The following is a 27,239-nucleotide window of genomic DNA, read 5'->3' on the forward strand; positions in this document are numbered from 1 at the left end:
CAGGACAACAAGACATGGAAATGGGCTTTCAAATTAACAATCTGGTGTTTTATGAAACAAAAGACAAAACAAACACCCACTTCGTCTCCTTACCTTGTTTGTTGACGAGCATGGTTAGGTATTCTCTGTGAAAAGAGCTGACATAGAGCAGCAGAGCAGGGCTCTGACTGGTCCTGAAGCTCAGGGAGATGTTTTCTCCTCTCAGCGTGATATCAGAGTGGATGGATGATGGCAAGGCGCTGCTGTTCCTGCTCAGTTCGTAGGGTTCATTGAGGACGTAGGTGATGGATGTCATCGAGTTGAAGGCAGCTGAAGCCTCTGCAAGTTGAAAAGTCAGTAGGAGGTGTCAGCAGTAGAACCGTCTGGTTTTTAGTATTTTAAGTTTAAATACAACCGACTGGAATGTCTTCTTGTTTAGAAATGGCTGCTGACAATGATCTCATTGTTTGAGTTGGTGGCTTGAGGTCAATGACATGTAAAATCTGCTGGATGGAACCACGTCTCAGGGTTAGCAGGTGAAGGAATGTTAATTTTGACCACTGCATTTGGTGTGGCATAATAACTGCAAAAAAAAAAGCGTTTGAATAATTGGTTATATGCATTGTGCAATTTGTTGTGTGACATATTAAGATTGAAGTAGCAGCAATAGAAAGGGGGTTTACTTGTACAAATATGGAATGTAAGCCACATTTAAATTATAAAATATATCCAAAACCTCTCAAATAATGCCATTTTAAGCGTTATCAGGAATTTTCTACATGCCAGTTCTTTCACATACCGTACAACAATAGTGGGAGTGATACATGGGTAGTTTCTCTGAAAGACTGACTTCTGTTGGTACTTGTGACGGCTAAATCCAATTGGCAAACACATTTTCTTCTCATTATTTGTCCACTCTGTCTCGAATTCCCCAAATGAGATAAGCCAACTCCAAAAAGCCGGTGTAGAAACAATAGGGCGTAAGAAGACATTAACAAATGCATTTAATAATTATTCAGGTGACCATAAACACATAAAATGACAGGGGTTACAGTTTATTATGCATTAGTGTATAATAACGTATAGTGAAACCATATATTTTGTAGGTATGTTGATGTTTGAATCTGACCTGAAGCATACTTCTAGATCAAAACAGACAGCATGATTTGAGCTATTTTCCACATTTTTACATGCTACACTAGCTGGTAACCTTACTGTTAACCTCACTGCACTCAGCCAGTAGCATCCAAAGATGAATAAATAAAGCTAATCAAGAATGGAACTATTGCTCTCGTGGCATTTATGTGCATGGAAAAAATAAATAGAGGAGCAGACAGCCAGTGTTGACGTGATTCTGCATTTCACCTCCATCGAAGTCTGTAAACTCTTTTTGGGGAATAATCACGAGTGTCATGTTGAATGTTGCATTATTTCCAAAAAGCAATCCTGTTGAGCAGTAAGAAGCTGTATGTTTTAGCGTCAGTTAGACTCTGAGATAAAGTGAAACAGCCGTCATATAATGACCACATTGACAGAAAATTAGCTCTATCTATATTTACTCCATCAGGCTATCTAAGGTCTTTGGTAGCAAGATGAGGTCAATGGCCGTTTAAAAACTCCTCTTAATGTACCAAGTAACACAAGCATTGTAAAGTCATGGCAAAGGTTTGGTTATCTTTTTTTGAGGATTATTAAAAACAGCAGGTTATTTAACGATCATTTCATGAATGTCATGGTGAATCAGGGAATCTTTCATGCAAAACAAAAGTTCAACTGTTCAAGATTGTATTGGGCAATGTTACTTTATTCAAATTATCCAATCATTACCTGGTGGGACTGCCAATATCTGATGGGCAATTAGTGTAAAATTAGGGGTAATTTACACCAGGTGTTCTGTCACATGACCGCGCCTGCAGGGTTTCAGCAGTGAGGCTTTGACTGTTGTTTTTGTGTCATCTTTTGTGGATTTATGTGTTTTTATGGCTTCAACTTCAGGCTTCTTGCCAGCCAGGTTTGACATGATAATTGAATTAATGAAGCTAAATACAAGCCAATAGATCCTCTATTCCTTTAGTGATTGAACTTTCTGCCTGGCTCCTTTGTACAGCTTAATGTGGCTTGCTGTGTCTTGGCAGCGGAGCGGTGCACTGATTCACCTCTGGGACACGTCTGGAACCCAGCGTTTGGTGTGGAAATACGAACATTGTCTAAAATGGCCACAAATCACTTAGTGCTTGGTGTAAATTAGATTTTAAAAGCATATTTGCTACATTACCAAGGGATAGGGTTGCATTGGCATCATTACAGTAGCCACTTGGCATTGACTTTGTTGAGGAACAAATAATTCTCAAGTCCCTATTTGAACTTTAAGAGGATATTTTTCTTTCTCATTTTGAGGTGATAGTCAGTCCAATAGTTTTGAAGAAGTTGTCATTGTCCATCGGTATGATTATCCCTTTCAGCCATCAGATCTGGCTCTGTGTAGTTACTAGCAGAAAGGCTGTGTCTGTGTCTGTACCTTGATGACAGAAAGCTCCAGTGAAAGCAGACTGGCCACAGTCACAAGAGAAACCATTGGCCTTTTCCACACAATGACCCTCATTCTGGCACAGCCAGCCGTAGCTGCTGCAGTGACCCGGGCATCCAGGTCGAACCCCGGGAGTCATCTTGGCCCTCTCTTCCAGGTCCAGAGTGACTCCGTTCAGCTGGAGAGAGCGAATGCAACCCAAAAAGCCCTTCTGTCTGGACGCAGTGCCTCCTGCCAAATATAAAATAAGGAGAAGCAGTGTATTGAGGCTATTTGACTGCAAGTCACATGCAAGGTATTTAGATTTTCCTAACACCACGTTTTAAACCACCCTGAGCCAATAATGCTGAAAGGAGAAGAGCAAGAGTGATCAAACACCAATGAATGACTGCAAATATGTGCATTTCTCTCTGAAAATTGTGATTGACAGCGACTTGTTGCCACCGCAGCACAAGATAATGTCTAAAGGGCAGAGACAGACAGTCTGGTTCTTGTTGCCTTCGGCCATGAACATTGGGGCGAATGTCATGTTTGTGTCTGCATGTATTTATTGGTTTGTATGTATGTATGTATGTATGTATGTATGTATGTATTTTACCAACTTTTCGCAAAAACTACTAACCCAAATTCCATGAAATCTTCAGGGGTGATTTGTCATAATCCAAGGACCAAGCGTTTATATTTTGGGATCGAACAGGTCCTGGGGAGGTAAGATATTTACTCCGTTGTGGACACACTGGAGCTCCGCTGTGCGCCGTCAGTCAGGGCTGCATTAAGGAAGCTGCAGTGTTAACTCCTCTCTGGAGCTTGTAGCTAATATCTCAGTTCGGTAAGTACCCAGAAACACTGGTGTAAACGCATTGACTCCGGTAGTGGTTTATCTGTGTGCTCAGTATTTCGCATGGTGATGTTCCAATTAGTGATGCCAGCATCAATATGAGCTAAGGGCTAACATGCTGGCAATGCTAACTCGGTTCCACGAACAAATGTGGCGTTGGCGAAGGTATGCGCTCCACCGCGTGCCCGTTCTAATTGGTTAAGTGCTTGGCTGATGACCCATCTGGTATTTGTTGTTCACTCTTTATTTGCCAACAGGTGAGAAGAAAATCATTTCTTTCTTTTACGAGACAATTAAACATGGACAATATCATATTGAAGTATGAGTTTGGAAAGGTTTCAGGTATTCTGCTGGAGCTGCTTGTGATACCAAAGAAACATTTGTGGGACTTGAATTCCTGTTGCAGCGAGAATGGTGAAGCACATTGGGAGACATTGAAAAAAATGATGTTCTTAGTGATATTATATTTACACAGAGTGAAACTTGAAATGCAAACCTTATTATGATTATTTCAGAAACTATTTAATGAGACAATAACTACACCTGCTCTTCCAAGAGAACCATAACTGCCCCCATGTTTAAAGAGAAATAATAACAAATAAACCAACTTTTGTGATAGAGGATAGAGGGGGAAAGAAACCAAGAATACTTCTAGCTGGTAAAGCCAATTGGTGCTGTTGTACAATGCTGCACCTTTATTAGACCATGCTAGAAATCTTTCTATCATTTTTTATAGACCGAATTTGATCCAATGTGCCAAGTCTTACAGGTTAGCCATGCCATACAGTAACCTGACACTGAATTGAAGATTAAAAGTTTTAGAATGAAGACAGTAGAAAGGAGTGTTTTTAAAGGTAAAACAGGTAAAATTACAGTGCACTTTGTATACCTATGACAGCCACCTATGGGACTCCACCATCTCTGACAGAAAGAAACAAAAGGAAGTTAACCACCAGAATGAGCTGTACAGGAGTCCAAAGAAAAAAAAATGCAATATGACATGGAGGGGAGGCATTTAAGAAATTCTAGATTTGCACTTACTGTAATCAGCAACAATCTCTAAGTGGAAAGTCTTGTTAGGTTATGCAAACCTGCTTTCTTTATTGGCTCTTTCTTTTCATGCTTTCTTGTCACAGCAAGTGAAGCAAGTGTGCCCCAACATACAGTCACCATCCACATCAAAACTACATAAATCTCTCTTCCTCCTTTTGTTTTTGTCCATCCAGGATTCGGCTTCATACACTTGTTTATTTATTTACTCACTTACTTATATGTATATATATTTTTTTTTTCTCCACGGTTGTTTATTAGATGTTTTGTAATAATATTATTATTATTATTGCTGTCGGAGACACTGTTCTGCTGTTATTGTTCTTGCTATTTGTATTGTTAAAGAAAAGAAAAGGGTGATGTGATATGTATATCTTATTTGTGCACTATTGCATTTCCAACCAATAAAAAAATGGAAAAACAAAAAAAAAAAAAAAGAGAAGAAAAACTACGTAAATCTTTTGGTTTGAGTCCTTGTTGAACCAGCTAATTTCTCTTTACTCTGTGTTGAGACGACTTGCCAACAAATAACTTCTTTGCCGTGGTTTTATCGTGTTCAACAATGATTTTCTTTTCTATCATCTCACAGTTATGAATTAATAATGATGGATGTGCCTTTCTCACTGAGTCAGCCCGACAACATATTTCTCTTTCCAAAAGCCAGGCATTGTGTGTCAAAGGAGTGAGATAGCATTAGGCGCTGGAATGATTTTGGCCGCTCCCTATATTTGCCTGTTTGCGTTTCCACCTTCAGGTTTCTGAGTGTTGTTTTCTGTCAATAGATTAAAGTGCCTATTTTATGTACTTGAATCTGTTGGCTTCAAAAGCATTTCAATATTCAGACATTTTAATATACAGCCTTGACATTGATAAAGCTGATGAACAAGAGCAATGGGTGGATGGCCTGCTCTCTATGTAGTGAATTGAAAATATGTGTTTATTGCCAGTTTTCCTCTTTACCTGGTTGTATCTTAGTCTCACTTGTTGGTGTTTTTAGTCTCATAAATTCTTGACCTTGTGCTCTCACCTTGTGCTCTCCTATGATTTCTGTGTGGATGGTATATGTACTTTATTGTGTCCAACACATTGTTATTACCAGTGAACATGGCCTAACAGAAAATAAACTTTTTTTTAACATCTTATGTACCAATAATTCGAAATCATAAACACGGTGGTGTAACACATGCGTTCTCCGAACATACAAAATTTCATATTTATAATGAAAATGGAGAGAGCACCTGCCCATTCGGAGCTGATAAATAAGTAAAGTAAAATCCCAGAATCCACTTTCAAAACATAAAGTCTCTGAACCTTTGAAAGACAAAAGTGAAGAACTTATCAGTTACCTTCATGATGCTGTACTCTGAGAGCTTGATTTAGTCCTATTTCAACATTAACATACAATAAATAAATTGTCCCTGAATCTCATCCAGCTGCTCTGTCCACATGTTTTAAAGTTAAATGTGAAACATTCCTTTGGAGATGTATGTTTTATTTATTTAAAAGTCTTAACTTTAAGCTTATTCTGTCTCATTTAAAATAAGACTAAGAAAAAAAAGATTCTCAGTTAGACTATACCAGCAACTTTTTATCTATCCATAACAATTACAAAGCGATGGCTCCTGTCTTCACACCCTTATACTGTCGGATTGTGATGGATTCACAGTTTTCATGGAGGTTTGACAATGCATTAAATATGGTGCAGATGAAAGTTTTTGGTTTAGCAAATGTTAATTTACTTTTCTTGTTTGCTACATTCCGACTCGGGAATAGATGTGACTTCAATAGCACACACGCACGCATGCAAGGACATTTTTGTTACACATCACAATTCACAGTGATATAGATGTTTTTGCTGCATGGTGAGTTATGATTTCACAGAGAGCATGCTGTTCACATTATGGATTAACAATAAGTCTGCAGAAAGGCAACAGAGGCAGCCAAACAGTGGTGTTGTGCTGTAAATCAAGCCTTTTGCCAAGCTCTAAGACTTTATATAAAAGTTCATTCAAACGTGTTTTCTGTAAACACTAACCGGACAAGTCTTTTTTCACAATCTCTTCTACATAGCTGTTCAGAGAAGGTTAAAAGCTTACAGCTGTCATAGGACCTAGTGGAAGAATCTAACATTCGTCTTTTTTTCTGTCCAGCGTCACATAGAACTCATCATAGCCCTACAGTATCTGCTGGTTTCACTCCCTACACTACAATTCACTCGTCTCTGTCCCCAAGAGTTTGTGACAATTTGACCCTGAAATGTCTGCTTCATGGTTACTTATAGCTAAATGAAATTTAAACCCTCATATACATTATAATTACCACAAAAATGGATGCCGTGGTTTATTTTTAGTAACAAAATAACAACAAATGTGTTCTCATCAGTAGAAGCAGTCCCAATAAGTTTGCACACTCGTTTTGTTTTGAGCAATCTTACCCTAATCTACAGTGAAGAGAAAAGTGTGTGTGTGCTTAAGAAAAGTCATAAAACATTTACGTTATATATATGTTTGTTTTTCGGTTTTTTAATGGCTCCATGTTCAGGGCAAACTAAAAAAAACTAACAATACTTTCGGGTAGGAGGCACAGCCAAGGTTGTGAAGTTGTAGAATTATAAACAGACAACAAAACAGCATAGCAGCTGCTTTTAGGATCCTTTGCGATTTGTTCACTTTAAAACACTTTTCTTATCCTTTAATTTTAAATGGTACAAAAGTCAGTCGAGTCATCTTGTAAAATATTCAGGTGGGCTTCAACTGCTTTTCGTAATTGGAGTTAAACACCATCTGGTAAAAGGTGAGCCATGCTGCAAGTTTTAATAGGTATTGCATGTTATTTTCTGAGCAACGTCTAACAGCAGAAGGTGCATGATTGTCCTCAAGTCAAAATGTCAAAGGTGTATAACTGCTGAAAGGTCAAATGTCGTAACGGCCCTGTAACAGTAACACACACACACGCACGCACGCACGCACGCACACACACACACACACACGCCTCGCCCTATCGGCACACTCCACTTCACTGTTATCTATCAAAGGGAATTACTGTTCATTGTAGAAAAACCCAAGACTCTGCATTTACTTTAATCAGTACAGAAGACATTTCTCTCAATACCGCCCAATCAGCAGCTCGTGTGAACACGACTTGCCACTTTTGGAGCACTTCGAGGTTATAAAGGACTCTGAGGATAAGTTTTGCTGTTATCAGACCCAAAATATGCAGCTGTGCATTGTTATTCAAGAACTTACATGGCAACGTGTGCAGAAGTTGTTTAAAAAAAAGTTTTTGATTTTCAATTAAAATCTCATTTTCATCTTGTCGATACATTTACATGCTTGCTCGTTAGTGTGTGACTACTGTGGAGAACAAGAGGAGCTGAGCCATAGCAACAATAATAACCACCACTCAGCAGCTAATGAGGGTAATACTTAAGCATAATAGGTCTGCCGACAAAGTTCCTAATCTTTTTTTTTTTTTTTTTTTCCTTCCCCTTGTCCTGTTCGGCAGCTTAGACAAACAATATTATGTGATTGAGAGCCTTTTGGTGTCAGAACAGTTTTCGCTCTTGCAAAAGGAAGAGACTTGGAATCTCCTGTTGCTTTATTGGATGCTAACATGGCTGCCAGACAGGAACGCTCAGAGAGACAGAAAGAAGAGAGAGAAGAGAGAGGAGGGTGGGGTTTGGTGACAACCGACAATACCCTTGTTGATGATATAATGACAGATACTACTTACACTGTCCACACTGATCCAAACACTTTCCAACCTAAATTCATAATCTAAGTAACCTTATACCAACCCCATTTTAACCCAATAGTCTTTAGAAACTCTTCTTATAGTCCCCCGGCTAGCTCAGTTGGTAGAGCATGAGACTAACAATCTCTAGGTAGTGGGTTTGTGTCCCACGCTGGGCGCCACCTTCCCATGGGCTCACCACCTGCAGGAAGGTTCTTAAATGGTGCGATGAGATCTGGGTGACAGTTATCAGACTGTCACCCCCGCGACCCGGAAACGGATAAGCGGAAGAAAATGAATGAATGAATGAACTCTTCTTATAAATAGTGTCAAAGAATTTGTAGACAAATAAAGACAAGCACAAAAACATACAAATATGGCCTCTTGCTCCTCACCTATGAATAATTGGCTATTGAGCTGCAGGTGAACGAGTCCGTCAACAGGAGCCTCCTGAGTGGCGGCGGGGAAATCGTCAACGCGGAGCAGCGCTTCCTTCACGTTTCGCTCCGCTCGCACGCTGTGCCACCGGTCGTCGTTCAGAGGAGCGCTGGTCTGAACTCGTACCTCCAGGGGGCCATTCCCCACGTCGAAGGAGAACACGACTTCTGAGGAAGCTGAGCAGACAAGTCACCAGATAAGAGAAAATACAAACAGGAAATTACGGATTTAAGGCCACTTAATGACCATACACCACCTCTTAGCTGTACTGACGCTGGCTGGGTTTACTTTGACTTTCAGTTTGTAGATTGAGTGATTGCTGTAATACTCCTTGCATGTTTTAATTCTGGGATCGAATGGTGTGTTGCAGTTCTGGGAATCATTGTTATGACAAATATATACCGCAGATTATTTATTTCTCAGCTTTCTGGTAGTTTGTGGATTGTCTGGAAACTATGAATGGTCTTATGAGTTGTGGCTGTGAGAAGAATGCATGCCAAGTCCTGTCAGCAAAGACAAGGTAGAAATAAAGTGGCTAAGATTTCTGATCAGTACCAAACAAATTAAAAAAAGAAATATTTCTGTTAGGAAGGTTGAACCCAAAGTCAATGGAAAAATATAGTGTAAGTTGAATATGATTAAGGTTTTCATTTACTATAAATTTCAACTCAACCTAACAGGATACATGTATTTGCAAGAATTATTATTTTTTTTTGATTCCATATTGATCTTAGTTATAAGAGAGCATACATTTTAATTTTTAAATTTTATATATATATATAGGTCTCATCAGCAATAGCAAACTCATATGTCCATGGCCTGATTCCAGATGTTGATAGTTTTTTTCTTGTTATTTTCTTTCAAAAAACGTCTTAGTAAGTCATGTAAATTGTTAGACTTACCTTGAAAACAATGTAATCTGAATTTAGAGTACTTTTTTTTTATTTTGATCAAGTTCATAGATAATTATTCCATTTCCATATCTTTTTATGTTTTTTAATACTCATTATGACAATGAGCCACTTCTGACCACTAGGATTTACTTTACCTAAAGTGAGACATGATGCCCCTAATACAGTGTCAACCAGTAAAACTGCTGGTGCCAACTTATTTAGCCTTTTTTTTTTCCCACAACTGAGTTGTCAAAATGAACAAAGAGACAGGACACATAGTTGAAATTATTTGCCCAATGCTGCATATATTTGGTAAGAGCAATATCTTATATTATACCAGTGTCAGTCTGCCATGCGTGGCCAATAAATTCAAAAATTACTTTTAAATATTCATCTCATGCTTGTGGTCATGATGGACTGGAAATGAATGGAAAACTTCAAGAGCTCCTGTGTTATATTCTTCACAGGCTTTATTGCTTTTGTGCCATTCATTGATATTCCTATTAATAAACTCCTCTGCATGCCTCCAGTGGCTTCAATGGCTTTTTCTGGCATTTCATATTTTTCATATTTTTATATATTTTGTAAAATCTATTTTAACATTATGTGCAGAAGAAATATGTATGTGCCAAATTATTTACAAATACAATCAAACACTTAATATGTATACACATTGTAAGATGTGAAGACTTTAGTTGAGTTTTATAATTCTCAGAGTATGTTAGTTTTACTTTTATCTTCAATATTTCAATCAAATATTAGAAGTGACCAAACAAACAGACATGATAGGAGAAAAATAATGAAGTATTATACACAACTAGAAAGAATAGACAGGAGAGACAGACTTAACCGTAGGAGATGAGGCTAAACTGGAGGTAAAGTGTTTTAACTCACTTGGATATAAATCTGATGTCTCTGCTGATGCAGCTTCAGAGCAGCCAAACATTTAACACATCTGCTTCGAAACAAATATGTTTAAAGTAGGCTTGAAGAACAGAGGTGGTCAGGGGCAATTTATATATAAAACACATTTCAGAGCCTGGACTTTATTGATTTTACTTTAGCAGAAGTTGAATCAGTGTTTATAAGGTACATGAATGACATGATGGTAAAAATATGAGCCTCTTAATGTGAATTACCAGATATTTTTATGTGTTTTGTAATTTCAGTACATGACATACTCAGAGTACTGAAGCTATGGTCAAGAGCATCCAGGTCATAAGAAGGCTCACCCTCCCAATCAAGACGGAATCTGCTTTGTGTGATGCTTTGACACCACACAGTGATTATAGAATGGCTTGTATTGACACTGCAACTCTCCTTACCTCCTACCATTTAGATTTATGGTATATATATATGAGTGAGTAATGAGGTCTAAGGGGTGGTTTTTTCTTCTTTATGACATCATTATCAAAATGATAAAAGATCTATTGTCTTCATGAGTCCTCAGGCTGTCTACAGCCTGATCTGTTTCTGTCTGTCCGTCCTTTTGCCCATCTGTCTCAGCAAAGCCTAATACAGTAAGACTTGATACGAACTGAATGTCATCAGAGGGACATTAAAACCAAACCTTTCTTGTTACCACAGGCACTGTAAGTACTCACTTATAATAAAAACAGTCATTAATCTTCACAGCATTTACGCAACACTAATAGGCTCCACACCTACAATAGTGGGGGTGAGCTGAAGGCCACATGGTAACCATTCATCCATCACAGCAGTGCAAGTGTGCCGAGGCTCAACATTACGATGAGGTACAAACAGTTTGTTGACACCTGTGTCAGAACAAAACAGAATTCGTCACAAACTATGAAGAGGGAGAAGAAGCTGTGTTGCTGTGAGGACTGATTTAATCTCTCTTAAAAAATACTTGAAAAGGTAATCCACTGTCAACTGATGGCCTTTCTGGAGGAACATAATATCCTTGAGGTTTTCCAATATGGTTTTAACCTCTGTATTGCACCGAATCAGCACTTTTAATTACTTTTAATTATGCCATTTTAGCTACTGTGATGATTCTGTTGTTCTTTTGCTTTCAGTTTTAACCTTATTTTTTGACACAGTGGATGATAATATTTTCATCAACAGGTCCATAACACTGAAGTGGTTTGGTTCCGAATTGGTAGACCAAATCTTTTGTGTCAACCTTGGTGACTATGTATCTTCCTGTATGTACTTCTTGTGCGGGGTGCCACAAGACTCAGTGTTAGGCCCTCTTTTCTTCACATTGTACCTGCTCCCTCTTGGCTCCATTCTCCATAGACATAGCATTTCATTCCATTATTTATTTATTTATTTCCAAACATTGACATCCAAAAAAAAAGAAACAAGACAAACAGAATGAATAAAAAAGAGCCACTCATCTAAATGAGTAATCCAGAGATCGCTCGAGACACTCCAATTTTACAATATGTGCGTTACATGTTCGAAAAGGGAGAAGGAGGAAGTAAAGTCATGGCACTGGTTGTCCATATATTTTAGGATCGAATTTTAAAAACCTTTTATTTGCTCATAAAACTGTCAACAGCCTTGCTACACTTCACCTTTCTGAGCTGATTTGGGCTCATACCCCCACTCGCATGGTTTTACTTATCTTTTAATGCCTTTATACTTTTCTCATTTTAATTTGTTTCAACTGCATTTGTATTGTCTGGGTCTTTTATCTATTTTATAACAGGTGAATTGTGCACTGTGCACTTTTACATCTCGTTTATTCCCTTGTATGGGTCCACTGTGGTTAATTTAATCTGCTTTATAAATAAAGTTATTTGCTTTTTTGCTCAATAAAGAAAACAACTGATTAAAAATACAGCCATAACTGAATTTTGGCACTATTATTGGTGGACTGTAGTCATGTTAGCAGCACTTATAATGATACTGAGTCATTTCAGCCTTAAGCCTAAAAAAGCAGCAGCAATAGTGGTGTAGTGAGAACATTTTCTGGTATAATATTGATGGGGTTTCCCTGAGGAAGAGGGTTAACATTTGTCCTAAATGGGTGTGTGTGTGTGTGTGTGTGTGTGTGTGTGTGTGTGTGTGTGTGTGTGTGTGTGTGTGTGTGTGTGTGTGTGTGTGTGTGTGTGTGTGTGTGTGTGTGTGTGTGTGTGTGTGTGTGTGTGCGTGCAAGGCTCAGCTTAGGCTGCAAATAAATGCCTTTTTAGCTTTTTACTGTTTATCCTACATGTTACAAAATGAATGAAGTCCTCATCACCAGAGTCTGCACACAATCTGTTGCCTTTGTTCTTTGTCAACATCTCATTTATGATCTTTCTCTCTTCCTCTGATCATATTTTTTGTCTTTATATTTCATAAAAAAGAGAACATGTCCCTCTCATCATATAGAACACGTGTTTGATCAGTCAGTGCTGGTCATGGTCACAAAATGCTCCTGAAATACTGTAACGTACTATCACAGACCGAAATTTAGTCTCTGCTTTGGAAACACAGGTTTTGTTCATCACTTTGTCAAAACATTCGCAGCCCAAGGGAAGATTTTTCTGATGGAAATATCCTCTAACCAGCTTCTAACTCAACAATAACAGCATTTCCTAAGTGTGGCTGTAAATCCCTGCCAAACTGTATAAATGCAAATGAGAGCCAAAAGCGCAACTCAATCAGTCGCACCCATATTACCTTTGTGAGAGCGTTTACAGTTTTACCATCCAGAATTTCTCTGTATTCTGTGAGGAGAAAATCTGCTGAGTATGTGCAGAACGTGAAGAAGCACGCACCAGTTATCACTGCTCAGCAACATACAAACAGATTTGAGAAGTAGGGAAAAACAAATGTATGAAATACCACACCTACTCCATCAGTTATTGAAAAAAATGTTGCGCAAAAACAAAATAAAGGTTTTTAATACAATATATAACTCTATGTACGCTGTATTTCCTCATTAATACCCTAAAGAGAGCGCAGATGAAAAATAGCTCAATTTGTGCAACTGCCTGTAAATATCAAGTTGTTGCGAACCATGTTTCATCCATATAATTACAAAAATATCTATTTTTACATTTAAAAAAATCATATTTGAAGATTGCGTTAACGCTGTTCTCAGCCTCGTCGATAGTTTCACGCAACATATCAAAATAATAAATCTCAGCACACCCTGTGAATCTCAGTTAGAATTTCTCCTCAGATCATTAAACCCCCAGCCTCAATCACAGAAGAGTCTGAGTAGTTGATCAAAATTATGTATGATCGACTTTAATTGACTATAAAATTATAATTGACTTGTGTTCGTGCTGTTTGTAATTCCACAATAATGATGCATTTGGTTAATTTCATTTTAAGAAAGAATGTTTGCGTGATCCAACTTTATGAATGATTGTTATTGCTCTTTTCTGATGAATTATTTGTGGATGTAACACAAACACACACACGCACACACACACTCTAATGCAATGAGAGCCTACCTCAGGCATGAGTGACTATGAAAAAAATAGAGTCATACCAGCACAGACACCACCCGGGTCAACAAGGTCTGTCAGTTGCTAGGGAACCAGAGCGATGTGACGACAAATGGGCAACTGGAACATGGCGAACATGGACCAGGGCAGCCAATATGGAACTGATGAAACGCTACGACATAGATATGAATGGATGCGTCGAAACCCCCAATCGATAATAATGTAATCTAATAACACATTATTCTAACATCCATAACTGCCAACTACTATCACAACTCGAGATCAATAAAATGCAACAGCAATGCTGCAGCAGAGGAGAGCCAGCATGCCCAGTCAGTGGGGGGAGGGGTCACCATTACCCTCATAATCTGAGATTGGGTACCAAGCCAAAGGTGGTTGAGAACAACAGAGTTAGGATCCGCCTCCAGACGAACAAACAGCTGCTGGCGAACCAACTGGACATGGTGGTGGTTGACAGACGAGGGTAATGATAGATGTATCAGTACCCGCTGACGGCAACATCCCAGCAACAATAACTGAAGCTTCAGCCCAAAAGAGCTCAGTCCTGAGGAGCAGCTAAGACACTGCACAGGACCCTCAAACTCTCAGACCTCTAGTAGAGGATGTATACAAAGGCAACAGCCAATCATAACTGATGGGACTTTAACTAATTATATGTGAAGATGCAGTAATGACTGCCTCTACCCACTTACTGCCAAAAAGGAAAAACTACTCATGAACAAACAGGTGAAAGTTTCATGTGCAGGACAGTGTTCACAACAGGTATGTGCTCTTTCAGCAGATTTTCTCCTTGCAGGACACAATATTGCTCGTGCGAGGAGAGAAATTCTGCACGAGAGTGCTATAAAAACTCTTGCATAAATAATATGCCTGTGCAGTTGGTTGAGTTGCACTCAAAGCTCTGTCATATTTGAGGGGCTCATTTTCACTCTCATATCTTTGCCACCACAGGGAGGCCTCAAATTTTAACTTGTGTAGGTTGCAAACTGCTCCATTGCTGTTGGAAGTTTTAACCACTCAAACTGAGCGGACAAAAATGTCCTGCATTAATCAGCTTGGACCTTTTTAATAAAGTTCAACAGTCCATTCATGACTCAGTGTTGCATTTTCACAGAGTAACACCAAAACACAAAGCAATCCAGACAAGGTTTTTATAATCATGACAAAAAACATTGCTCATTTCTCACTTACAGCTGAGCTCGATCCGGATGAAGTCCTTGATTCCCAGATTTTCCAAGAAGACCCCAGAGAAGGAAGTTGTTTTAAATAGGAATGAGATGTCTGCATTCAACTCTCCATGAAAAGTGGGGAAGTGAAGGTAGGATGTCTCTTTGTCAAAGAAAGCGGCGTTCCAGAAGTTTTCTGCAAGACAAACAACTCATTGTGTCACCTGAATATCATCACATCTCTTTTTTCTAATATGAAACCGTGCAAAACTTTTATCCAGAAATGTGATCTGTCACTCTGGAACAAAGCTTATTAAAAGAAACCTCATTAAGTTTGGCTGTGAAATGAAAATCGTGTCGTAAACAAATGAACCAACTGTTCGGCTAATTAGGTAGGAACCAAAGCACAACTTCAGTTATAGCATCTCATTAATGCTGATTTATCTTACAAGGCATTTATAAAATTTGTTAAACTGATTGCAGGAATTAAAAGGGATTAAAATAGGGTTGAATATATTACTTTCATCAATTTGTTAAATATCTTTTCATTAGCAGCTGTTATTAAAGAGGATGCAGGGAGTTATATTTCAACAAGTGGTCAGGCAATGAGTCTGTGTAATGTAGCCACACCTATATTTCCCATTAATAAGATAAATGGCAGACAGAAGGCTGTACGGAGATCCTTATAATTCAGGTCACTGCTCAGCTGGATAAGAACCTGTTGCTTCAACAAAAGTCGAATTAAAACAAGCCTAATTTGTTGTATATCAAATACAGATGCAGAAATACCTGAAGTGATCATGACGTCACTGCAACATTAAACAAACGTCTGTCGAAAACCACTTACTGTCTCCATGGCAGCGGAGTGGCCCCACCCGGTAGGCTGCCTGTGACCCGGGTCGCTGGATATCACCGAGCACCAGAGATCTGACTGGGAGGGCGTCCTTATGGGTGAGCAGGCCGGAATCGTCAGTCCTGAGGTGGACGAGAAGGACGGGGACAAAGGAAGGAAGAGGACAGAAAAGGAAAAAACGATAGACAGTGAGGGAAAACACAGAGAGAGAAAAAGAGCGACAACATGGAACAATGGTGTCGGCAGGGAAATGACTGAAATTTATGACTTTAGTCATTAATTTATGATGTTTTGTTCTAATTAAAAAAAAATACCAAAAAAGTCTCACACATCTCTTTGGTACCAACATTTCATTTCATTTTTTTTTTAAATATAAGAAAATGGATGCAGTCGCATACAAACAATGGATTATCTTTGAAAGTATTGTGTTGAAACTGCTAATAGTTGATATTTCTGCCATCATATGACTTTATCATTTGAGCAGGTGAATTTTCACACAACACTACAAAGGTCAAAAATTAAGATAGAATGTTAAACATATTCAACAAATTGTTTAACATTTAGTGACTGTTGAATAAAGTTTGATAATAAGTAAAATGAAGGCTGCTATTGTATCAGCTGGTCTAAACAGTCTATTGAAGATAAAATACTTAAATTAAAAACAAAATGCATAAACAGAAGAGAGATGCAACTTGAGATCAGTCAGATACTGTAACAAGCTGTTATTTTCTGATGTCTATATTTCTCTGATTACAGTTTCAAGAATATTAATAGTTGCTGTTGGTTCTGAAGGGAATAACAGGTTAATATGCGCCATGACATTGGAACAATTTCGGGTCATCCAGGATATTGGTAGTTTTATTTTTTTCACGAGTCAACAAATTATTTATTCCTCAAACAAATCTAGAGAATTACTGAAAATGGGAATCGGTCTTTATTCTAGTCCTTTTGATGGACTATTTCAGATCCATTTGAAATTAGATCAACTACAGATAAATTCTTAGAATTCATCCAGAGATGATCTAAATCAAGTTCAAATCATCACTAGAGAATATCCCCTGAGTCCTTATCCCACTCCTCCTGACTATGTAGGAGGTGTGTCTATGATGTCTATGATGTTTACCAGCATTCAAACCAAACAGTTTGAAATTATGACGAAGAGACATAAGATTCTTACTTCAGGTCTCGATCATGTACGTACGTGATTCATTTCATTTGATTGACACTGAATGTTAAGGTTTTACTAATGGTGAAGACTATTTTAGCCGACTCGACATATCTGAGCAATGTTAATGCACAAATGTGTGTTTACTGATTGATCTGTATTTTAAACACGCCGCTTTATCGCTGAATCCAGAAGTCTTTTCCTGCTGCTTCTAATTGTGGTCTGGAAATCAATGGAGGACTTTACCTGCAGGCAGCAACTGAACCTGATGGCATGCTGATTGTTGGCGAAAGTCTAAGAACAAGACGGAGACTCATACATATTTATAGATAAGAAAATAAGACTCCTGGCTATGCTGTCAATGGCGCGATTAGTTAGAATAAAGGAAAGTGGGTCTTGTGGTAGGAGTGGTCACAGTATTGGGAAAGTGACCTAAATACAGATTTCCTTCATGGATGGATTAACAGGATTGGGATTAAACATAAGGAAGGATGTTTTCACCATGTTGGGACCTGTCTTAAATGTCGTTGCTCCTTCCAGTCCAGTATGACAGAGTATGGTAAACAACTCCGTCATCAAGTCACTGAGTGAAGCAACAGATGTCTCACAGAACCTATCACACAAAGAGTCCGATTTTTTCCTCTTTCACAATGGAAGACAGAAAAAAACATTCGCTTTTGACTTTACTGCACGTTGAAATCAGAACCTATTCCCTGAAGATGATCATTGTTCATCTTTTTTTTATCTTAGATATGGCAATCCATCAAATGCTTGTAATATTTCTGTTCAGACCAAAGTGGAAGAAGAGCCAACCATCCAGTGTTGCATTCTGTAAAGTCGTATTGATAGCCTCCAACAATCATACTATTCATTTAGCAGATTGTCTTAAATCAAAATCGATGTCCATTGGCAAGTGCATACATCACATGCCATGACCTTTGTGACAGTAACAACCTTATTAAGCGTCATGAGGCAGATTCTGAGTTTGATACAACATAAATGCCAACAGATGCTTTACAAAGGGATTAAAAAAAGAGTGTTTCTCTGTCTCAAGATCCATCCTCGTCAAGTAGAAGGGCGTTGAATGATTCATGTGGTATTCCATTATAAATGCCTCCCTGTACAGACGTCAGTGCAAATCAATTATAGATACATTTTAAAACTTCATATTTACTTATATTTTGATATTCAGCTTGTTCATCTCATGCAAGCAACGCTTCAGTCATTAACTAAACAGAATTAAAAAAATTGAAAAAGAATTTCTCCATGCAGAAATTACTTTTTTGTCAAATACATGGGAACTTCATACTGCTGAACATAAAAAAAAAAAATCAACCACCCCTAGCCTTAGATTGGAACTCCAAAAAGTGTTTGAACTACAATAAATTAATTACCATTCCTACTTGATCTTCTAATACTTTCAGAACACTTTTTATGGAACAAATAGCATGGCATATGAACAGTACCATTGATCGTAGTCGGCGTCGCAGTTGCAGTAGTGACTTGAATCCAGACAGTCGTCGTGCAGACCACAGGAACACTGTCGACTGCCCGGCAGCGCTCCACCCCAATATGTCTGAACCTGACCTTCACCCGGGCCTCCAACCCACCAGCTAAATGGAGCACCCTCTGAAAACACGCAGAAACATGCACAAGGTCGATCATTTCCTGCTGACTGGGGCGTGTTTTCCTCAAAACAAATCTGATTTTCAAAATTGGTTTTGAAAATCAGGTATGACAAAGTTTAACATGAATATACAATTACTGACAGAAAAGTGTCATTTTTATTTCCTAAAAATGGGGCCGCTAACCTCTTCTAACTTCTGTTTTTTTTTTTTCCTTATATCTGTCAACCATTCAACAAATTCAGCACTATTGCAGCTGCCCTTTGTCAACATATTACTTCTGTTTGCCTGAAAAATTCAACAAGCCACTACTCACAAATATTCAAATAAATTGACTAACTTTGTTTTATAGAAAAAAATAAGTGGATGTTAAGGTCTAGAGTTTTCTGAAAATTGTTTGTGTACTGCCTTTATTTAATTTTGTTCAAATTAATCAAATATATTAAAGAAAACAGGATACAGAATCAAAGCAACCAATGATTTGCCTCAAAACAGCTTTTGCTGGAATGTGACAATGGAACTATAAAAAATATTTTAATTAGTGTAATCTCTAACTTAACAAAATCAGTCATTTACATTATTGCCCCCTGGCCTTTGACATGGATTTATTAGATGAAAAAAGTCTCTCTCTCTCTCTCTCTCTCTCTCTCTCTCTCTCTCTCTCTCTGTCTCTCTCTCTCTCTCTCTCTCTCTCTCTCTCTCTCTCTCTCTCTCTCTCTCTCTCTCACACAATCTCTTTTTTGTACTTTTGTACAATTCAACTCAAATGTTTCACTTTCATGCAAACTGAAACTCGGATCAAAGGAGTTTATTTTTACCGTGTGTGTTGAATAACCGGGACTTCCTGCAGTGGTAGGAAAGCTCCTGCTCACAGTGCTCGGACTGACTGATGGTGGCTGCTAACAGCTGCTCTTCGGAGGAGTAGTCAAAGTAAGCGACGTGTTGGTTTATCTCAGGTGAAGACTGGACAGTGGTCAACTCAGTGTTATTGTGCTGGATCACCATCCATGTGCTGCCATCTACAGCCAGAGAGAAGGATTTGGAGAATACCAAGTGATCTTTTGAACTGTAACATGCAAGAATCAGCTTTAGCGCCATGACCACGTCGATGCAGGCGTAAAGCATCGTGCATTCTGACACCTAGTTTACAAGATGTTCTGAAGCAGTCAACTACCCATCACTGATTGGCCCTTGCCAAACTCCCAAATACTGCTTTTCTTTAAAATACTTTGAGGAGAAGATTTTAACCCACACACTAACGAGCCATGACAAAGAAATAGTTATTCACTTTACGTTTTAGTGGTCATAATGTTAAAGCAGACCTTTGTCTGACTAATTAGTGATAATACAATACAAAATGTGTGTCGGTGTGCACCTCACCTGTCATGTTACAATAAATAAGTTGAGGTTTAATTGGTCCACTTCCATCCACGTCTATGTAAAAGTGTCCTGATGTGTTGCCTTTGTGTTTGTAGGCCTCACATGACTTCTCATACATTGCTGGAAAAAAAAGCATAATAAACAAATGCAAACTGCAATTATTTTTATTTATTTTTTTTTATAAGTTCCTACAAGTACATTTCAGAAACATTTGATTCCCCCACACAACAATAGTGACTTGCATTTTCATCAAGAGTTCTCAGTGGCTTTGATTTGAAACATATTGCTGTTGGGGTCATGATCCAGTAAACAGGAAACACGATTAGGTAATATAATACCCGCCATGTTGCAAATTAATAGATCGTATTCCCCACAAAAATGGCTCTCGCAACACAATATACTGAGAAAAAGTGCTGTGCCCAAATGCTCAATCAATCAATCGATCGATCGATCGATCGATCAACCAATCAATCAATCAATCAATCAATCAATCAATCAATCAATCAATCAATCAATCAATCAATCAATCAATCAATCAACCCAAAGTGATTTATATATTGACGAAAGAGCTATCGTCATATATATCCTTCCCAATGCAATAAAAAAAGTCAGTAGGAATAAATACTCCCAATAATAAAGGTATAAAGTTGCCAATATAAGAAAATAAAAAAAACCAAAGCAACTCACCATTTTCAAACGTTCACTAATCAATCATGCTGTGTAAAAGTACAACTTCTTCTATGCAACAAAATAGGTGGGAAAAAATCACATCAAGCAGTCTTGTTATATAATCTATGCTTTGTAGAACACACACACCTCCGGAAGCAAACACACTTTCTCCACAGTGTCAAGAGTGCAAATTAGCAGCAAAGGAAGGTTTCCACACGGCGCAAAATCTTTTTTTCATCTCAACTTTTCTCTTGATGCAGTTCAAGTACAGTTTGACCCACATAAAATGAAAACTGCAAAAAGGTGTACAATATGTGTGCGTGTGATCAGACCACCAGGGCATAGTTCTATTCATGCAAAGCTTGGCAGAATAATCACAGCCGCCATCTTTTTAATTTCTAATTTGACGCACCTAAAATACTGTAGGCAGTCTGGAAGTTTCAATCCATTTATGTGGAAAGAACAGTCTGCCTGAGGATTCACTCTCTTCTTCTGATATGCTTTCAACCTCCGTCTTGCTCCTATCCTGACTGCCTCTTTATCTTTCCCTTTCTTTCTGGCACAAATCCTTGCTTCTTGATTTCAACCTTCTACACTTCATTTATTTGTAATTTCTTCTGATAACATATTGAAAATAGATTGATAAACTATCAGCAAAGCGAGAGGTATGCTAATGTAACTCAAATGTAATCACCTGTACAATACGATCTTTAATTTATTGGAACAAAATAATAATGACTAATCTTCCTGGGAAAGCATCTTTTGTTTTTTTCTTGGTACAAATAGAATTAAGTAGAAATATGTTCACCGTGTCGATACTGAGAGCAGGATGCATGCTCTTTGAAGTGAGAAGTCGGAGAAAATTGCAGCTTTCATCTGCAGCAAGATGCCTTCCCTTTGTTCTTTCCTCAGCTTTCCCTCAGTGGATAAAGTGACACTTCATTTCTGTTTTGTTAAGACGCAGCCTGTCAAATTTTGGTGAAAACTAATCTGCAAGTCTCCCCAGGGTTGCAGGTAATGTGTAACTTTCAGAAAAAAACAAAAACATCACAAGTTTTGAAGCTCAATCTGTATACAAAACAGTGTCTTAGTAAATTAAACGACTAATTAAATTCTGATCCACCAAACACATTTGGAGGAGAATGCATGTTAACTCTTAAATTGTGCTTTCTCTGCTTGATAAATCACGCATTAATACTGTAATACTGTAAGTATTTAGGTGAATCATGCTAAAATAAACCTGTTACGTCACATTTTCATCCATATAAATTCATGGATATAAATATGGATTTTTTCAATTTTACAATTCCTATATGTTCCATGAACTGACGGCCTCATCACTTCTAACAAGTGAAGCTCAGAGTGATAGGGTATTAGGGTGAACTTTTGCCTCAAAATGTGTAGTGACACTTCTTTATGTAACATAGTCTGTCCCATCACGGTATGGACTGCATGCCCACATGTACATGTCAGATTAATATATATACACGTGTTTGAAAGCTGCAAATAGAAAGGAACGCACCATCTGCAGAATTCACAAAGCAAACAATAAGGCCTTTTAAGACTTTCCAGTTAAATGGAAGTCTAATTTACACCGCATAATGAAGGACCACCAATCTGTTTGGTCTATTCCCGATTGAACACAGCTAATTAAAGTTTTGAAACAATGGCAGAACAAAAAAAAAGCAAAAGAAAGACAGGGAAATTTACTGTTGAGGGACACATGGCCTCTGTGTGATTAAAGGAAGTTGGATGAAAACAGGCCTGGGAGGGGGGGGTTGGGGGTCTGCTGATAGTAATAATTAATCATTGTCAGCTCAGTTAGTTGTCAGGTTCTATATCAATGCTGAGTGAGTCGATGTAATCAATAAAATGTTGCCAAATTTTGCAGAAAGTTTTCAAGGAACCCCAAAGGAAGAATCTGATCCTCTCAAGCTTGATGCAATTTAAGATTTCATGTGACCATCTATTATGTGTAGGAAGGAGTGGATGTATCAATTTCAGGAGGATGAACCTTATGGCGCGTAAAGTTGTGAAGGCTCTGACTTGTTTCGAGGTATGATGTCACTGTTTGGCAGTGGTCCTGGAAGGGCGGTGAGGGGGTCAGGATCGATCGTTGATGCAATAATACACAGTAATATAGATAAATACGACAATCATTTGGATTTTGATTGTGGTTCTTTAGCAGCCAGTTAGTGTCACAGCAGTAAATATGTAATGCTCAAGATCATCAGTTTTAGCATCTTCCAGTAAAATTGATTTATGCTTTTAAAATCAGCAAACAATTTTAGCAAGAAAGACATAAAAACACTTACCACTGCTTTGCATCAAGTAAGAAATCACTAGTCAAACTGTTGAAATCAACTTTGAAATATTCTTTTGGGACCACGAATGATAAGCATGAAGATGTCCTTCTAGAGCTAAACGTACCTCAAATGTGGATTACGTCAGGGCATCTTTTTTTGACATGTTTTAAATGGAAAAACATGTCGTATTAAACTTTAATGTGAGTTCACAGAAATGCTGCATCAATCCAGAGGAGCTTCACAGAAATGCAACATGTCATGTGAATATGTTATTCTAAATGCAAAATGTGCCGGTGTTTTGTTTTGCTTTAACTTTTCCTCCAACATGATTGACGAAACAAAATAAAGCAAATATTGTGATGCTTCATGTTCATGTCCAGACTCCAGACATTTTGAGAATGTTTAACCTGATATACTAAGATCAACAATACAACTCTTAAAAGTTTTCTGTTTGGGATCTTTTTGTGTGTGGTCAATGAAGAATAATAACATTATTGATGCCATTCAAACCGGAGTATTCAATTGAGGGTTTTGCATGTGGGTCTGTCTGCATCTGCTATATTAAGGTTAAGAAACACATTGTACAGTTACACACAACACGTTGTCGTTTTTTTTGTTTTGTTTTGTTTTGTTTTGATTCGATTTTTTATGACAGTATGGGATTTGATGTATCACAAAGTCAACCGTGTCGCTAAAAACAATAAGAAGAACAGTAGAAATAATGGAAGAAAAAAAACAACCTCCGCAATTAAAACTGGTGGGGGAAGCGGAGGAAATGTGTTTCGGCATAATCACAGCAGCCAACTTCAACTGAAGAGTGAGCCAATTTCCACTTCCATTTAAAAGATGTTCAATACTAATGGAATCACAGACAGCAAAACTGTTATTAGATTATGTGAATCACGTCACGTGTGATAAATGACTCTATTAGCAGATACTTTGATATTTCATACCCATTCAGGAAAACGCACTGCCTGGATAGTGCCTATTATTTTGACAATTTGTCAGACGCAGTTCTCAGTTTGCACATTATATCAAGTTTATAAGTGTTTTCACATGTCAGACTTACAGCTGTGGCAGGTGGCTCCTCTGTAGCCGCTGGATGAACAGTTACAGTGGAAGGTGCTCCAGGACTGAGTGCATCGGCCTCCATGTTCGCACAGACTGGGAGTACACCTGTGAGACAGACAAAGATAGATACTGTTTGACAACAATATGCCTGAAACACTGCTGACTGGTATGACGAGGAAGAGAAGGACTTGATTTGAAGCCATTTAAAAAAAATAAGTTTTAATCTTTGGAGGAATATTTCAGAAGTCTTTTTTTAATGTCAGGTGGAAAGAAAACACCTGAATGTTATGAGAGGCAGCTGTTGTGAAGCATCTCTTTGTTATTATGACTCGCATTACATCATCCAAACGCAAAATGCTTCGCTGCTACCACTCAAACTGTCTCTCAAAAAAATAGTAATTTAATATTTGTCTTTCTTTTCGGGCTATGAGAAGAACACATCAAAACAACATATGTTTCCTCTTTCTGTAAGCCTACACTGCAACTGAAATACGTCTTTTGCATTCCTGAAAGATATTATCTGGGATCTTCTTTTAAAAATGCATCCATGGAATCGATATTAAGTGAGCATGTCTGAGTCGGAGAGTGGGGTGTCATGGCCAGGACTCAGTCAGGTTGTTTAATCCAGTTTAGTAGTTCCATGAATTACGCCCTTTATTATCACAAACAATGATTATACACCGAGAAGGTCACTAACTGCATTAACCCCCCCCCCCTGCTTACGTTTATAGCAACACATTAAATCTGTAACAAGGGCATGCAACCCATGTTGTCTTTAAAGGTATTTCTTTAGTCTTCCATTGAATATTTATTTGAATGCATTATGATATTTAATCGAGTTGAGCTGTTTAATATTTGTGTCATCATCACTGGAGGGGGCTGCACAGTGGCACAGTGGTTAGCATTCTCACCTCACAGCGAGAAGTCATGGGTTCAAATACCAGCTGGGTCTTCCTGTATGAAGTTTGCATGTTCTCCCCGTGTGTGCGCAAGTTGCCTCCAGGTACTCCGGTTTTCTCCAACAGTCAAAAAGCATGCATGTGAGGTTAACTGGTACAGATTGGTAAGATTGCCTATAGGTGGAAATGTCAGTGTGTGTGGTTGTTTGGATGGATGGACAGAGGAGACAACTGCTGGTATCTCCCTTTTATTTGGGGTAAACCACCTACAGAAGCTTAACCAGGTGAGCTTAGTCCTCGAGTCCAATGTCCAGTTTAAATGTGAAATGGTGAAGTTCCAATCAGCTTTGTTCTACGTCCAGCAGACCAGAGGTGAACTCTCATCATCTCTTCCATACCTGAATACGATTAGTTCTACAGGAAGCCCATCACCCAGCTATTACAACCTTACATACATATACATAGGTGTCATGAAGATGCCTCTCATCCATTGAGTAAATCATTATTCTTTATTCTTACAATAACCATTTTTATTCAATCCTGTTGAGTGATTTGTTCGTACTGAATTATTGCTGAGGTTAGATTGTACATATTGGTTGATAACTACACCAGCAGGCAACATATTGCTGCTGTTGGTGGATCAAACAGGACAGTAACTGCTAAAAGATAAAAGTATATATGTGTTGGCCCCGTGAATGACTGCAGAGTGTGGAACCTGTTTTTTTGCCTCTTGTCAGATATGGCTCCGCCTCCCTCTTGCCTCCAACTTCGACTAAGTGTGTATGGAAGATAAATGTACGACAGACTGTTTCTTCAATTTATTTCATCTTTTGTTAATTAACAAACAAATCATGTATTTCCCTCAATTTAGTGAGTAAAGCTTTTCGCTTATTTGTGGAAGGCTTTTAAAACTCACCTAAATAATGATCACCACATGATCATGATAATTACCCAGTCAAAATCCTTTAACACTTCTTTAGACTTTCTGACCTCTTCCCAATCCCTCCAAACATCTTGTAGCTTCCACAGTAAAATCCTCTGGTGTGAGCTAATGCAGAACATGGCATTTCCCATGAGACAAAAATGTGTTTTCTTATAGTTTTGGTGGTGCTATGCTGTTGGGAGCTAATAACACTTAAGAGTCAGCATCCAAACAGCAATATTGTGCACATTTAGCTGGGCTGCAAATACAAAGTAATTATGTGTAACTCAGCACAAATAAGCTGCTATGCATGAACTTGGCCTACAACACACAAGGGTGTGTAGTTAGTAAAACGGTCAGTTGAAATAAATCTTCTTTTTTTTGTCCAGTGCAATAAAATGCACATTATCAGAATATAAGCTCTTTTCAGCCAATGATTTTTGGAACGATTGAATAACAAAAGGATCCCAAATCTGTTCCTTCTTTATACCATAGTCATCCTTTATAGCAGGGGTGTCGAACTCAGATCCTCGTGGGCCGCAGCCCTGCACGTTTTCAATGTCTCCCTCCCCTGAATGTCCTGATGGTTCATCACCACATTCAGCACAAAGCCAGATAACGAGCTGCTCATTGCAATCAGCTGTGTTGGAGCTGGGAGACATGCAAAACGTGCAGGGCTGCGGCCCACGAGGATCTGAGTTTGACACCCCTGCTTTATAGCAATGCACTAAAAGCACTTCAGTTCGGGTCTATTTTCTGCCACTTGTCAGTGTGCTAAACAGGGCAGAATAACAACACACACTACACCCTCAGTAAACACCAGTGTCTCCCCAAAGGTACATGAGAGCTTGACTGTCCCAATTTGATGCTCAGTCATTCAGATGACCTAGAATATGAATCAGCCTCTGAAAACTGAGCAGAAATTAACACTATTTGATGGATAATTTAAGAATACAGACGGAATGTGTTCAACAAAACATACAATAACAACAACAACACAATACAGCTGCTCAGTCACCACTGACTTCTGTGTGTTGAGTTTGCATGTTCTCTCTATGCATGTGACGGTGTTCACGCAAATTCATTTCTATCTCACTTTTCTAAAAATTCATCTTAGGGTCATTTGTGATTCTACACAACGGTAACAATGAAAGTGTGTGTGATTGCTTGTCTGTGTTCCCTGGTGGCAGACTGGCAATATGTTAGGCGAGTATCTTGTCTTTGCACACAGCTGGGAACAAGTTGTATAAAATGGTGTAGAAGATGGAGATTGTAGTGAGCAACTTTCATGTGGTG

At 38.4% G+C, this 27,239-nt stretch overlaps 1 protein-coding gene across 1 annotated transcript in view; it reads right to left on the reverse strand.

Annotated features, from left to right (window-relative positions):
• Positions 1–27,239, reverse strand: part of LOC308115616 (contactin-associated protein-like 4) — a gene marked incomplete at both ends in the record, with an annotated part of 108,741 nt that overhangs the window by 13,236 nt on the left and 68,266 nt on the right. Inside the window, 9 exons of the mRNA XM_080473209.1 lie at positions 94–318; positions 2,498–2,737; positions 8,522–8,740; positions 15,079–15,249; positions 15,901–16,028; positions 18,538–18,700; positions 19,515–19,715; positions 20,077–20,196; positions 24,121–24,227. Of these exons, the coding sequence (XP_080329335.1) occupies positions 94–318; positions 2,498–2,737; positions 8,522–8,740; positions 15,079–15,249; positions 15,901–16,028; positions 18,538–18,700; positions 19,515–19,715; positions 20,077–20,196; positions 24,121–24,227 (1,574 nt within the window). The remainder of the gene's footprint in view (positions 1–93; positions 319–2,497; positions 2,738–8,521; positions 8,741–15,078; positions 15,250–15,900; positions 16,029–18,537; positions 18,701–19,514; positions 19,716–20,076; positions 20,197–24,120; positions 24,228–27,239) is intronic.

Source organism: Lipophrys pholis (assembly GCF_963383615.2).
Source record: "Lipophrys pholis genome assembly, chromosome: 10".
Lineage (NCBI taxonomy): Eukaryota > Metazoa > Chordata > Actinopteri > Blenniiformes > Blenniidae > Lipophrys > Lipophrys pholis.